The following is a 12,533-nucleotide window of genomic DNA, read 5'->3' as shown; positions in this document are numbered from 1 at the left end:
CTTTTAGGTTATCCTTAGTAAGTGGAAAAAAACTGGTAGGAAGCCTTCCCAGGTGGCGTGGTTGTTGTAATGAACTGCCTTGATCATTTAATTGGATTTAGATGCGTAAATTCCATCCAAGTTGTTTTTTCTTATCCCTAAGGGTGTTTTCATTTTGTCCTGATCTTGCCTTTTGGAGCCTGATCCAGAGCTTTTAGGTAAGGCTCTGACAGGCTCCAGTGAGTTTTATCAAGGCCTAATATTTGCAAGGAGCTGAGCATCTCTTAGGAGATGTCCAGCACTGTCTGGCCCCTACTTTACAGGGGAGGCTCAGCTCTTTCCAGAGTCTGAATTGTTTGCTGCAGTATTTAGATTCCTTGCTGAGCATTTCTGAAACAAGCCCTAGAGAATTTGTATTCTTACTTGCTTTCAAATAGCCGAAGGCACCAGCTATAGAGGACACTGACTTGCTGACAGGTGACATTCACTTTTGCTTGCTTACTGTGCCCTCTCCTTCTTGAACAGTCTTTTCAGTTGCTTTTGTTTAACAGACTTGAGGCTGTTGTATTATTTTTGTGCAGCTGGGAGAAGTCAGTGAACATTCTTGGTCAAAGCACAGATTAAAAATAAGATGGTACAGTGAGTACACGTATGCTGCCTACATGCATTTTTCCAAGGAGTTCTCGCAAAACAATCCTGTGCGCACAGGCTGTACTTGGGATGCTGTGGGTGTTGAGGTCTGCAAGATGATGTTTGGAAGCACATGACCAGCGTAAAACAACAGGTTCCTTTAGTATTTTTGTGTTCTTTACAGAATACATAATGAGTATTAGGAAACTAAGAAATAGATGTAATCTGTCAGAGGAAAAGTTATACTGCTGTTTCATTGGCTTTCAATTAACTCTTAACCCATCTTTCCTAATGCAGCTTCTAATGAATTTATACATTAACGTGTTTCTTCCCAATACTTCTTGCTTTTATGCAGACCCACTAAAACCAGTATTTGGAAGCCCTTAAATACAATAACAAATCTGATAATTGTTCATGTATATTTTCTGCAGGAATCACCAGCAAGTGCTACAGGAATCAGCTAGTCAGTGAAGCTGACCCTTGAAACAGAAGCCTCAGCTAAAGTGGCAGAGTGCTGGAAGTGGAACCGTGATTTGCAATTGCTCCTGGCTTGCAGAGCTGTCATGCTGAATTTGCTAGGTTTTTGCAACCTAGAAATGGAAAACACTGGATGCCAAGATAGCATCCATCACATTGCTATTGTGCAATGATGCAGGAGGGGGGAATGCAGCCGATTTTGTAGGGATTTAGGTTTTTGTATTTTAAAGTGCCTCACTAGCTTTCCGAATTTCAGTATCTTCCCTATAGATTTCCCCTGCCAGACTATAATAATCCCAGTTCTTCACAGTGATACTTCAGCATTTGTCTAAGTCTTTAGGCTGATATCATCCATCATTTTAAGACTATAGTAACACAACATCAAGCCAGAACTGGAAAATTGTGTTTTCTGCTCTTTCCAGATTTAGATTTACAAACAAGAAAAAAAAAGTCATCTTCAAAAGAGGAAGAAAGAATTTGCAGAAAAGAGGAACAAGCCGAATGTGAAAATACAAATCACTCCCCAGATGCAACAAAAGCACAGGAGGCTGGGCCTTGTGTAATATTTTAAATGGTTGAAGTCTGTTAGCTAGATCCTTTCTTCTGCTGGGCTGTTTGTGCCCTCTTCAGGATTTGCAGTGAAATGAATAAAGAAGGACTAGTGAGGTTTATTTATACCTACTCATGTATTTCACACAATTGTACCTGCACAGTGGCTTGTTCCCAGGAAAGCCAAAGGGAAAAACAACAAAAACAGTACCCAGATCAAAAAAGAAAGTATTGGCTGAACTTAAAATAAGCTTGCTCGGTAAGCAAATACAGTTTAATGTTTGAAAAAATATTTGAAGTAAAACTGCACCTTCACAGATGGAATGGGCAAAAGGCAATGAGAGGGCTCAGGAGGGAGTGAAGGGAAGCAGAAGGAATGCTTGGGAAGGAAAAGGATAAATAATTTCAGGAGAAGATGAAGTACCTTGAGAACAATGTCAGAACTCTGCTGTTTTTCTAGCTTCATTTGTGCCCTAGCAGAGCAGAAGTGAGCTCAGAAAAGAATCCTTCAGTTTTTTAATCAGAGTTCATAGCTCCATTGTCCTGAAGTAGCTTATAGCCAGTATCTCAAAATATGTTTGCTCAACATGCCAGAGGGCATAATGAACACAAACCACTCAATACCCAGCAGTCAAACCTCTCTGACCTAGCAGTGGTAGGCCTCTATGTTTATTGGGGTTGACACTGCTGAAACTACTTTTGCTGGTGCTTTCAGTTTTTTTGTGGGACTTCTGAATAGCAACCTCCATGTCCTCAAGCTTTGCAACTTAGCAAAACAGAACACTTTTTCTGTCACTCTCACATGCTTTGGCTACTCATGAATATACTGAAGTGGCTGAAAATTGCATTATCAAAAATTCAGAAATCAGAACATTAGTCAAGCAAGTTTTCCTTAAGACAAATTTAGGCTTAGGGCTTCCCTCCCCAGCCCTCTATTTGGTTTCTGAGCTTCAGATGTGCTTAGTCATGTTTCCAAGCTTTCCTCATCAATTGGGGGTATCGACAGCTCTTTTTTTTTAAAGCAAAGACTGAAAATCTAGTGTAATCTAAGAGTTAGTTAATGCTCAGGCTTTAGGAACAGCAAACACTCTTAAACAGGGGGGTCAGTCCATCACTTCAGGACAGTGGTATGCTCATACTGCTTGCTAGAGCTGAGCCTGAAACCAAGGCACAAGCCCCGCAGGCCTCCTGCAGTGGAGGAGCACTCGCACAGCCCATAGTCATCTCAGCAGAGAGAGACAACTCTCCAGGGTGGGAGACCCAAGAGGTTTAACCCTTGAGACGTTCATAGGGGTCTGAGCATGGAGCTGGCTAATGATGTGAACATACCTGAAGACAGGAATCAGCTGTAATGCACAGCATGTGCTGCGTGAGTTGGGGCTCCCAGCTCGACACTGCATGCCTTTTGTAGTATTAAATGGATCATGGCATCAAGTCATTCAGGGAAAGGGATCAAGCAAACTTTTCCTGCACCTGTTGTTCGTCTGACAAGCTCTATTCTAGCAGACTCACTGGGCACAGGATCAGAAAGCTGCTAAATGAAAGCATAAGCATGTACAGCTGAAGCTGCAGAACTAAGGTCACTGGCTCTACCACTATGCCTGCTCTACCAGCTACGGAGGGGACAAGAAGAGGTCAGCACTCCATGCTTTCACCACTTTTCCTGACCACCGTCAAATAGGTACCCGTCTGAAGTAGCCTTAAGCTCAAAACACAGGCTTGCAAAGGGTGTGTCTGCAGGAACATGGACTCCTCTCCCTGTTCTTTGCAGTGAGGGGAAGCTAAACATACTCCTGCACTTAACAGAGTTACTCTGAAGTCTCAAAGTGGTTATTTTTACTCTTAGGATACCAAGCCCTGGTGGTGTAATGTATAGACCTTGTTATTTTTGCACTTAATCAGCAATCTAGCAGAATTTTTTTAAAGTCCATCTAGAGATCAAAGATCTCTGCTTACGTACACTATTGTAAGAGCCAAATAACCTGTAAATAATTCACATGAACTACTGAGAAAAAATGCCATAACCTCACCCTAGAGGCTCATTGCTGTACAAATGCTTTGAGCTTCTTTTTTCTGCAGAGAGGCTACCTGGAAGAAATTAATTACTCAGACGTACCTTGTAGCTTTGGGATCCCAAATTACGATGTCAGCATCAGAACCCACAGCAATTCTCCCCTTCTTTGGGTAAAGGTTAAAGATTTTTGCTGCATTTGTGCTGGTAACAGCTACAAATCTGTTTTCATCCATTTTTCCACTGTACTGCAGAAGAGTACACAAAACAAAGTCATTAATTTTTCAAACAAAGAATGAAAAAAATGTTTCTGTTGTTAAAAAGGCTAGGATGAGTGACGGAGTCCTCCACCAACATCATGCCCTTTTTTTCTTGTAAACATCATACTGAGGAGTTTAAAATACATAAAAATAACTATTTGTCTCTGATGCACATATTGCAATGTACATTCACTGAATATGATATCTTCCTCTTACTTCCCCATAGCAAAAGAAAAAAAAAAACAACTTTAAAGCCAAATGCTCTGTAGAGCCAGACTCAAGACCACTGAAATCAAATTACTTGGTCAGCTTTGGGTCTGTAATACAGTACATCATAAAGCAATGTGATAAAGTATTAAGGAGATGTGAATATCAGACTGACTATAATAATGTGGACATGAAAGTCTAGAAGATCATGAGGGAAAGGCAAGGCACTGTGTGCAATATAGGAAAGGTGATTTGCAAATACCTTCAGCAGTGATGCAGAGGATAGTACTGGCCAGTAAATATTTAAGATCAAGTAGTATAAAAACCAGATTTGTGAGTGAGGCACGTCAGTGAAATGGCAGACAATAACATATGAAGTGTCTCGGGACTGGCCACTGCTATCTAACAAATTTAATTCAGCCTCCATGACTGTTGTTTGCTCAGGAAGCCAGCTACACTAGCAGGAATGTTGCACATAGGTCAGTGTAGGAACCAGAATGCTGCACAAACATGTTTGTATGGTGGTCTGTGAGCAGTCATCTGAGAAGAAAAGCAGAAAGAAGGTGATGAACACTTCTATCCTAAATAATGGTATGTGGAAAGGGAAGGAAGCTTTCTGGACAAACTGTTGCAGCTGTGTAATATTTTACAAGTAAGAAAAGGGAGGATATTACTGACTGAAGAACCTTTTGAAGAATTACTTTGTCCAAGATGTTACACTGTTTAAAAGCAGGTCTGATGTGCATATTCATGTCTCATTTTCACACTAACAACAGGCTAAATTATATCCCAGTTTACACCCTAACCACTCACACTAGAAGATACTGTGCCAAAGATGAATTTTGGCAAAAGTCTGCTTCCTACATATAAACTAGAGCTGCCTCCCAAGTAGGGATAAACAAGGGAAATCCTGAACCACATCCTTACCAAGCCGGACTGTGTGATGTAGATAATTCTACAGTGACAAAGTAGAATGCAGTGCATTTCCAGCAAGACTTCACTACCTTAATAATAATAACAACAACAACAACAACAAAGTTGAACCAGGGTCTCCAGAACTCAATAGTACTGCATTGGCCAGAGCAATAACACCCAGTAGGTAACAAATCATGAGTGCCCCCCTCACCAGGCTGCCCTTGTGAGAAAAGACCAGCCACTAGCTTTCACATTTACACTTGTTTAGAATCTGAAGGGCATTTTCCTGAGCAGCACAGACCATTCTCATGAGGGCAGTGAGAATCTGAAGTCAACGGGACTTGAAGGTGCTCATCACATCATAGGAATGAGCTGTAAGTCAGAGAAGCATTTCATATCCCTAGTATGTTTCGTCCACTTGAAAACACAAAGCAGAAGCTGACAGCCACACACCCAGGGTGGAAGCTTCTCCACCAGCTAAGTTCGAGAGAGATTATGGAGGAGAAAACATAGAGCAGACCAAGTCAAAACTGTAGGGAGCTCTTTCCTTTTACTCTTCTTTCATCTTGTAACAAAAACACTGCAAGTAAATGTACTTTTTGCCACCACTGAAACAATAGCAATCCTTTGCTGGTAAGCAAGGGAAGATTCTGTAGTGCTATTTTCTAAGCATTGAGAATCCTCTTCTGTTTCCCAGCACCATAAAGTGTGTGTTAGTGAGGAATTTGTTTTGGTTTTTGATCAAAGAAGTTATACTGTGATAAATATGCTTGATAAAAACTGAAGAGCCGGTACTTTTGAGAGATTATATTTTGTTGGAAATATCAACCACTTTCATGTTCACACATATGATATACAATGATATACTTACAACGCCTTTTTCCCATATGACTGACATCCTGTCTTCTACACCATTCACTCCATTAGGGATTTTGGTGAAGTCATCCTTCCCCAGAGCTTTCTGGCATGTGTCAAAGGTGCAATTATCAGTCCCTGTCACAGACAGGTCATCACTATGGAGAAACAAAGTTCATTATGAAACTGAGCAGATAGTACCACACAGGAAAATCTATTAGCGGTCTGGATAGATCCAGCCATCCTTTCTGCGAAAAAGAGCTGATATGCCCTGCCAGATGCTCTTCAGTCCCTTCCTCCAAGAAGAGTAACTTCTTAGAGACAGCCAGTTCCCTGTGAAGCAGTTTTCTGTTCAGAACCCCCTCAGAAGAAACCGAATACCAAAAATAACATATTTACATTGGCTATGACAAAGGTGTCCCACGAATGAGGGCCTGTCACACCTTGCCCAGAGCAAAGGGCTGGGTTCCATCCTCACAGCAATTTTAGATTGTGTCACTCCACAGACCCAATGAAATTCCTCCTGATTTGCACAACTGTCAGTCAGACAGTGTTCAGGCATACCTTCACAGACTTTCAGGTCAAATCCAACCTTTTGGTTGAGTTAAGCTTTACTGGGAAAAGAAGTACCAGCAAAACATACATTTTATCAGCTGGCTTCCTATGGATATCTGAAGGACAGTTCTGTTCCTACTTTCTTCTCAGGGAGAGATTACTGAGTAGACAAAGTATACCTGCCTTGAAGAGTCAGGATACTTAGTTTTTATGTAGCATCTGCATTTCAAATGAACAAGGGAGTTGAAAGCAAAACCCAGAACCTCTAGCTACGGCCACATTTTTAACAGATTTCCTACTGACATGCAACCCCACTGGTCACATTCCAAATTTTGCTGCAATATTAGAAAGGCAAGCCTTACTGATGCAAATCAGATAGAGACAGGAGGACATAAGAGTTCAGAGAAACAAAATCTGAACAGATTCTAATTTCTGTAACAAAAAATGTTTTTTATCTATGCTTTCACCTTCCATTTTTCCTTCCTGATAAGGTAACATTCTGTACTTTGAAAATCTCCAGGGCATCAACCTGTTATTATATAATTCAAATAGAATTCACTGCTTTTTTTGGGCATCAGCTGTCATTGTTCATCTGCTTACTTGGCCAATAAGTTCATGAGAAAATCAGGAGTAGAAGGATCTGGTCTCAGTGGAGGTCCCATGACATGTCCTGCAGCATGCTGCCAGTCTTTATTCCAGTAGTTGGTACCATCAGTGCCAAGACTAGCAGCAATAGGCTCCCCATAAACCACCTTCCCTGAGAAATGTAGAGCAGTAGTATCATCATCAAATAACATAAAAATCCTTATATTGTATTTTCCCTGTTCCTGATTTTTTTGGTTGCAACTGTTTTAAACTTCAGTGCAGTGCCTCAAATTAAACATCGATATATGGAAGAACACAGTAAAGTAAGCTATAATACAGCACCTCTGTTTGAAAATTTTGCTGCTGATTTCCCAATATATTTTTTCATAAGAACTTTCTTTGGGAAAGCTTTTTAATTAAATTGTTGACAGATATATTATAATGGGTTTTACACATTGTTTACTAGGCATATGATTGAGATTTCAAAGGGAGCACAGTCCTCAGCTGCATTAATTCTGTTCAAGCTCTGTATATTTCTTGGTAGCCTCTATTTTGATGCTCTGAAATTATTGAATATGTAACAATGTAAGTTTATATATACAGCACACAGATGGTGCAAGGTGGTATTTTTAACTGTCAGGCTATAATTGCAGGCTTGCTCACCAGGAAGAAGAGCATCGCAGCAGACATAAATTTCAAGACTGTAAAAACATTTCCAAAGTAAAAAAGTGTAAATATCTTAATTTTAAGTGTTCTTTTCAAAATTTTAATCTTTAATTCTTTGCTGCACAGTACTCTAGATTTATTAGAGGAGGACTCAAACCCAGTCCAGCTATTAGCCTTTAGTTAGCGCTAACAGGTTTTAACTATATTTCCTCCTCCTAGGAAACACAGATTTAAAAATTCTCCGAACAAGCTGGGAGATGAAACAAGGTGTCTCACTCCCTGAGGAGGTGGTCCAGCTGCTTTGCTGATCTGTAGGCAACAGGCTATAACACTACTCCCTTGATGGTCACCAAAAAACCAGAGCGAGCTGAGACTCCACACACCTGCTCATGGGACTCTTGGTGCAGGTTGAAGGCAGCTGCTGCTGATCCTAGTATGAGGTTTCAACATCCCCTCCCCTTTACGGACAGTGGGTATCTCACTACAGATCACACATTTCACTTCACAAGCCAAGGACAATATTGTTAGAACGATCTCTAAATTCCCCTAGTAAGAGCTCAGCCTGTTATTGCTCAGTGCTACCACCACTAAGAAGCATTTTTCATTACTATTAGTACTGTTCATGGGACTAGGCTTTGACCTTTTTCTGGCTTTCTGAGTGTAAGTTAGACATTCACATGTACTGTCATAAAACAATAAGGCAAATCTTTGTAGATTTTCTCTCTGTACACTGGAGTATGGTAGAAATATTTGCATAGGTAGTTTCTGAGGAGCTGAATTCTTTTCAAATTTTTTTCAACTGCAGTAGTGCCATTCCTTAAATTTCTGTGGGAGGGCACACGTACCACAGCTCATGACAGCATTTCTGCAGTCAGAATTAGACCTGAGCAGCTCCCCTTGTTCCCATGAGTGGGAAGGATAGAAGCCATTTCCTAGAGTGGCTTTGACTCTGAGCACGGCAGCTTCAACAGACTACATTTGGACACTTCTGCTGATTTTGCAATTTTTTGCGTTTGATTTGGACTGTGACTCACTAGACTGAATGGTGTGATAATATTAAGTTTCTGCTGCATTAAGGCTCTTTTAGTTCAACTGCCTATAGGCATAAAAATGGAGTAATGCAGTAATAAATCAGGTCTTCCCATTTCTTACGTTTTCCTGCATTCCAAAAAAATAGTAAGTAGAAAGTGTTCTGTTGCTTGAAAAAAGCCCACTGAGATGATGGTTGATATTACTGGAGATCAGAAAAGACACAGATAGTGGATTTTGGCATAGAGGGAAGGAGAAGGAAAGAAGGTCACTTGCATTTCCCCTAAAATTTGCTTATTCTAGTACAAGAATTAATATCCGTTTATTGTCCGTACATCTGTGCTTTAGCCTTTAAGCTGTGAGCCAAAGTTCGCTGCAGCCAACAGAAGTATGCTTACTGACTTCAGCAAACTCTGGATCAGGCCTTCAGTCTCTAGCTATGCTACGATTGTTTACCTTCTATAGCTATATGAGTGACAAAGCAGCACTGGGCTCTGACTTACATTTTTGACAAGAAAAATCACCATCTCATGCAATTCTAGGAGCAGTACTTCAAGTCTGATGGCATACTATGACCCAGAAAATAAAGACTTTTGCCCTTAGTGATAGAATGGAAAGAGATATCAATCTTCTTCTGACACAGGCAGGGAGGGAGGGGCATCCACACACTGTGGACTCACCCACACACTCCGTGCTAAGTGCTTGGGAAGGGACATGAACAAATTCAAAATTGCAAATACCGAGCAGCGAGCATTGAAAGATGGAAAAATAATCTTAAGTAAAGAAGAACAAATTGTATTAGGGTGGATATTCAAAAGGCTTCAGAGCCTTGCTGTATTTTTTTCTATTCTGTATTTTTACAAAGCTTTCATATTAGAGTGGTTTTAACCTGTCTGAATGAATATCTTTTAGCAAAATGTTTGGAGCTTGTGTCATTCATAAAATACTTTGAGAATTTAGTTTTTTGTCTGGAAGTACTTGTTTTGTATTCTCACTTTTAACTGGAGAATGTAAAACAATTTTTACTGAAACTAACAACAGTAAATTTTTAATTGTCGGAGTTTATACAGATCAGTCTCATTAAAAATTATAACTGTTGTACCTATCTTTGCAGTACATCAGCTGTCTTTGGAAATTCCTTAATCAGACTTTGATTTCTGTTTCCTAAAAAGTATACAAATTGAAATTGAGATATTATATTTTGTGGTATGTAAAGTCAAGAACTGATGATTCTGACTGCATGAATCTTGGAGGCTATAAAGTCCAATTTGCATCACAATAAGAGTAAGATGCGCCAATCTTTTCTTTACATGCACTGAAGAAACATACTTTTATCAAGTTAGTTATCATGTTGGCACAGCAGACTATTCATACGACACATGCTTAACAATATTTTACAGTATTTACTATCAGCATAGATTTTTGTACTGGTATAGTGTGTTACAAAACATCCTATCCTATCTTGGACCTTTTACGTTCACAGCCAGTGTTTCATCTTCAATCTGGATATTTTAACTGTCATTACAGCTTCTCATAGCTGATGTTGACACTTCACCCCTGAATGTAAAAGTGTACCCTGATGGATGTAATCCACATTACCAGCAGCAGTGTCATCTAGTGGAGAAAACTAATATAACACAGTACCAAAAAATCTCTGCTACTAACAGTACGCTGGTAAAAGATTCCTTTTTAAACTCAAATCATAAAAGAGTCATATGAGAAGTCATAACCAACACAATTTCCAGGTAAACATATCCAGCTATATCTAGCACAATGATATCATGCTGGTTTTGATAGCACTTTAATCCAAGCTCTCAAACTCTGCATTGATATCAATAATCTAAGCTCCCAGTGTAAGCATTATCTAAATTTGAGAGATGAAGAAACTGATGTCCATGTGATATTCATGCTAGATCAGATGAATGCAAGCTGAGGTGTGAAAAGATAACAGGGATAAATAATTCATTAAGAATCAGGCCCTCCAAATCATGTGCCTCTGTCATGTTTCTTCCACTCACGTAATGTCCACTCACAGTGCTGTTGCTTCAAGCACAGCTCTGGGTGAATATACAGATGAGGACATAAATCATCCTCAGTCCCTATAGCCTGCAGACTTCTTTTAATCTGCCCAACAGATGGTCCTAGGGCTAGGCTCCCTTGGCAGGACAGAACCATTTACGCGTCCTGCAGTGCATGACCTGCAAAATCCTTTCCTGGAGGGAACCTGGGCTTTTGGATGCTTTCATCACACCATGATTTGTAAGTGTGCAGTGACTAGGAGTCCTGGTCATGGCACAATGTCTGTAAAAACACGGAATGGTTGCTGTCATAATCTTTCTCATCTAAACAGCTGGTAAAGGCCTACAGATGGTAACTCCAGTTAGGTGAATAGCAGAGCACATGTTGTCTTAGACTGGTCACATCATTTTTAATGCTGTAATGCTGTCCTGGCCATTATTCTGACCTTGGAGGTATAGTATGAAGGAGAAGAAGGTTGCTCTGGGGAGAAGGGAAAGTCTCAAACCCAGTTGCTGTTCTTACACATTGCTTAGCTCCCCTCAGGCCCCAAAACACACATATACTCTTTAGACATCCCATTCCAAGAAATATATCCATATTCTAGGAGTTATGGCACCAGGCAGAGTAGGACACTGATACTATTTTTGTTTTTCCTTTCCTCCAATGCCAGAGCCCAAGCTTGAAAGAAGTAAGACTATTACGACTGTTACCTTCTCTTCGTGCATTAGTTATCACCCTTGCTGCAGATTTACTCATTACATGGACTACAAAAAGGGGGCAGTTTATAACGTTTGCTATGGTAATTGCTCTCTGTGTAGCTTCAGCTTCCACTTCTTCAGGACGACACAGCTCATGCCCCTCAGGACCAGTTATTCCCATGGCCAGCATCTTCTTTGCACCCTAGACACCACAGAAAAACATGTTATAGTTGGTTACAGTGCAGCCATGATATGGTGGATGTGCAGCCAGCCAAGTGGATCCTAAACCAGCCATTGTAGCTGTACTGAGTAAGAGCAAGCCAGTTATGGTGGTTTTTCTCAAGAGAATTTATCATTGTGCTACCTGAAATCGAAGTGATCTCACAATAAATCCACGTCTCAGAATGTCTAAGTGACTCTAAGTGACTTCAGAGAAGATGTTCCACTAGCTGTCGAGGATAAATTGCTGCTTTTAAAAAAACCTACTTTCTCTTGATATGTACAGTTGAAAGATCTCAGTCAGTAACTGAGATGATAATACTAACCCCTCTTTGGAAAAGATGGAATGATCCTTACTAAGTACAAAGACACATACCTAGAGCCTCTGAATGAGTCTCTGAGGTTTTAAGATGTGTAAGATTTTGCCCCTCCTATGTTCCAGGAACTTATGCTCTCCTGATTTGAGATTACTGAGCAGTAAATTCATTTCTTTTCACTCTGTGGCGGAGCGAAAGTGTCTTTGACTAGAATAGTTGAAAAAACTCAAAGACACCAGGAGTGTAGTCTATATTCCAGGTCTCACCACACAGCACTAAGATGGCAAGGCTGAGAAGCAGAATGAATTGAGGCTACATATGCATAGAGGCACCTGGAGACTTCTGTTCCTAGTCAGTGAAATTTCCTCCATGCTTCTGGCTTCATTCCTGATAGATAAGCTGACTACGTTTGAAGAGATCCAGGGTTAGGCACCATACATCTGATGTGTAAGCACTTGGCCAAGCCTTCCCTCTTTGACCTGACCCATGGTGAGACTCTAATTGATGCTTTGTCAGCAGTATAACTCATATTACAACAGGGTCATTTGCCTCCTGTCTATCC

The 12,533-nt window shown here is 40.4% G+C and overlaps 1 protein-coding gene across 5 annotated transcripts in view; it reads right to left on the bottom strand.

Annotated features, from left to right (window-relative positions):
• The window catches only part of DPYS (dihydropyrimidinase), a 68,153-nt gene that overhangs the window by 48,146 nt on the left and 7,474 nt on the right, over window positions 1–12,533 (bottom strand). For all 5 annotated transcript variants that reach the window (XR_010387984.1, XR_010387985.1, XR_010387986.1 and 2 more), the window contains 4 exons: window positions 11,448–11,637; window positions 7,039–7,195; window positions 5,900–6,041; window positions 3,752–3,894 (listed from right to left, as the gene is read on the bottom strand). Coding sequence is in view for 1 of the 5 variants with exons in the window: in XM_026119601.2 (XP_025975386.1) it covers window positions 3,752–3,894; window positions 5,900–6,041; window positions 7,039–7,195; window positions 11,448–11,637 (632 nt within the window). In the remaining 4 variants the exon portion in view is untranslated. The remainder of the gene's footprint in view (window positions 1–3,751; window positions 3,895–5,899; window positions 6,042–7,038; window positions 7,196–11,447; window positions 11,638–12,533) is intronic.

This window comes from Dromaius novaehollandiae, chromosome 2 (genome assembly GCF_036370855.1).
Source record: "Dromaius novaehollandiae isolate bDroNov1 chromosome 2, bDroNov1.hap1, whole genome shotgun sequence".
Lineage (NCBI taxonomy): Eukaryota > Metazoa > Chordata > Aves > Casuariiformes > Dromaiidae > Dromaius > Dromaius novaehollandiae.
Note: the sequence above shows the minus strand (reverse complement) of the source record. Positions and strands in the feature narration are given on the sequence as shown.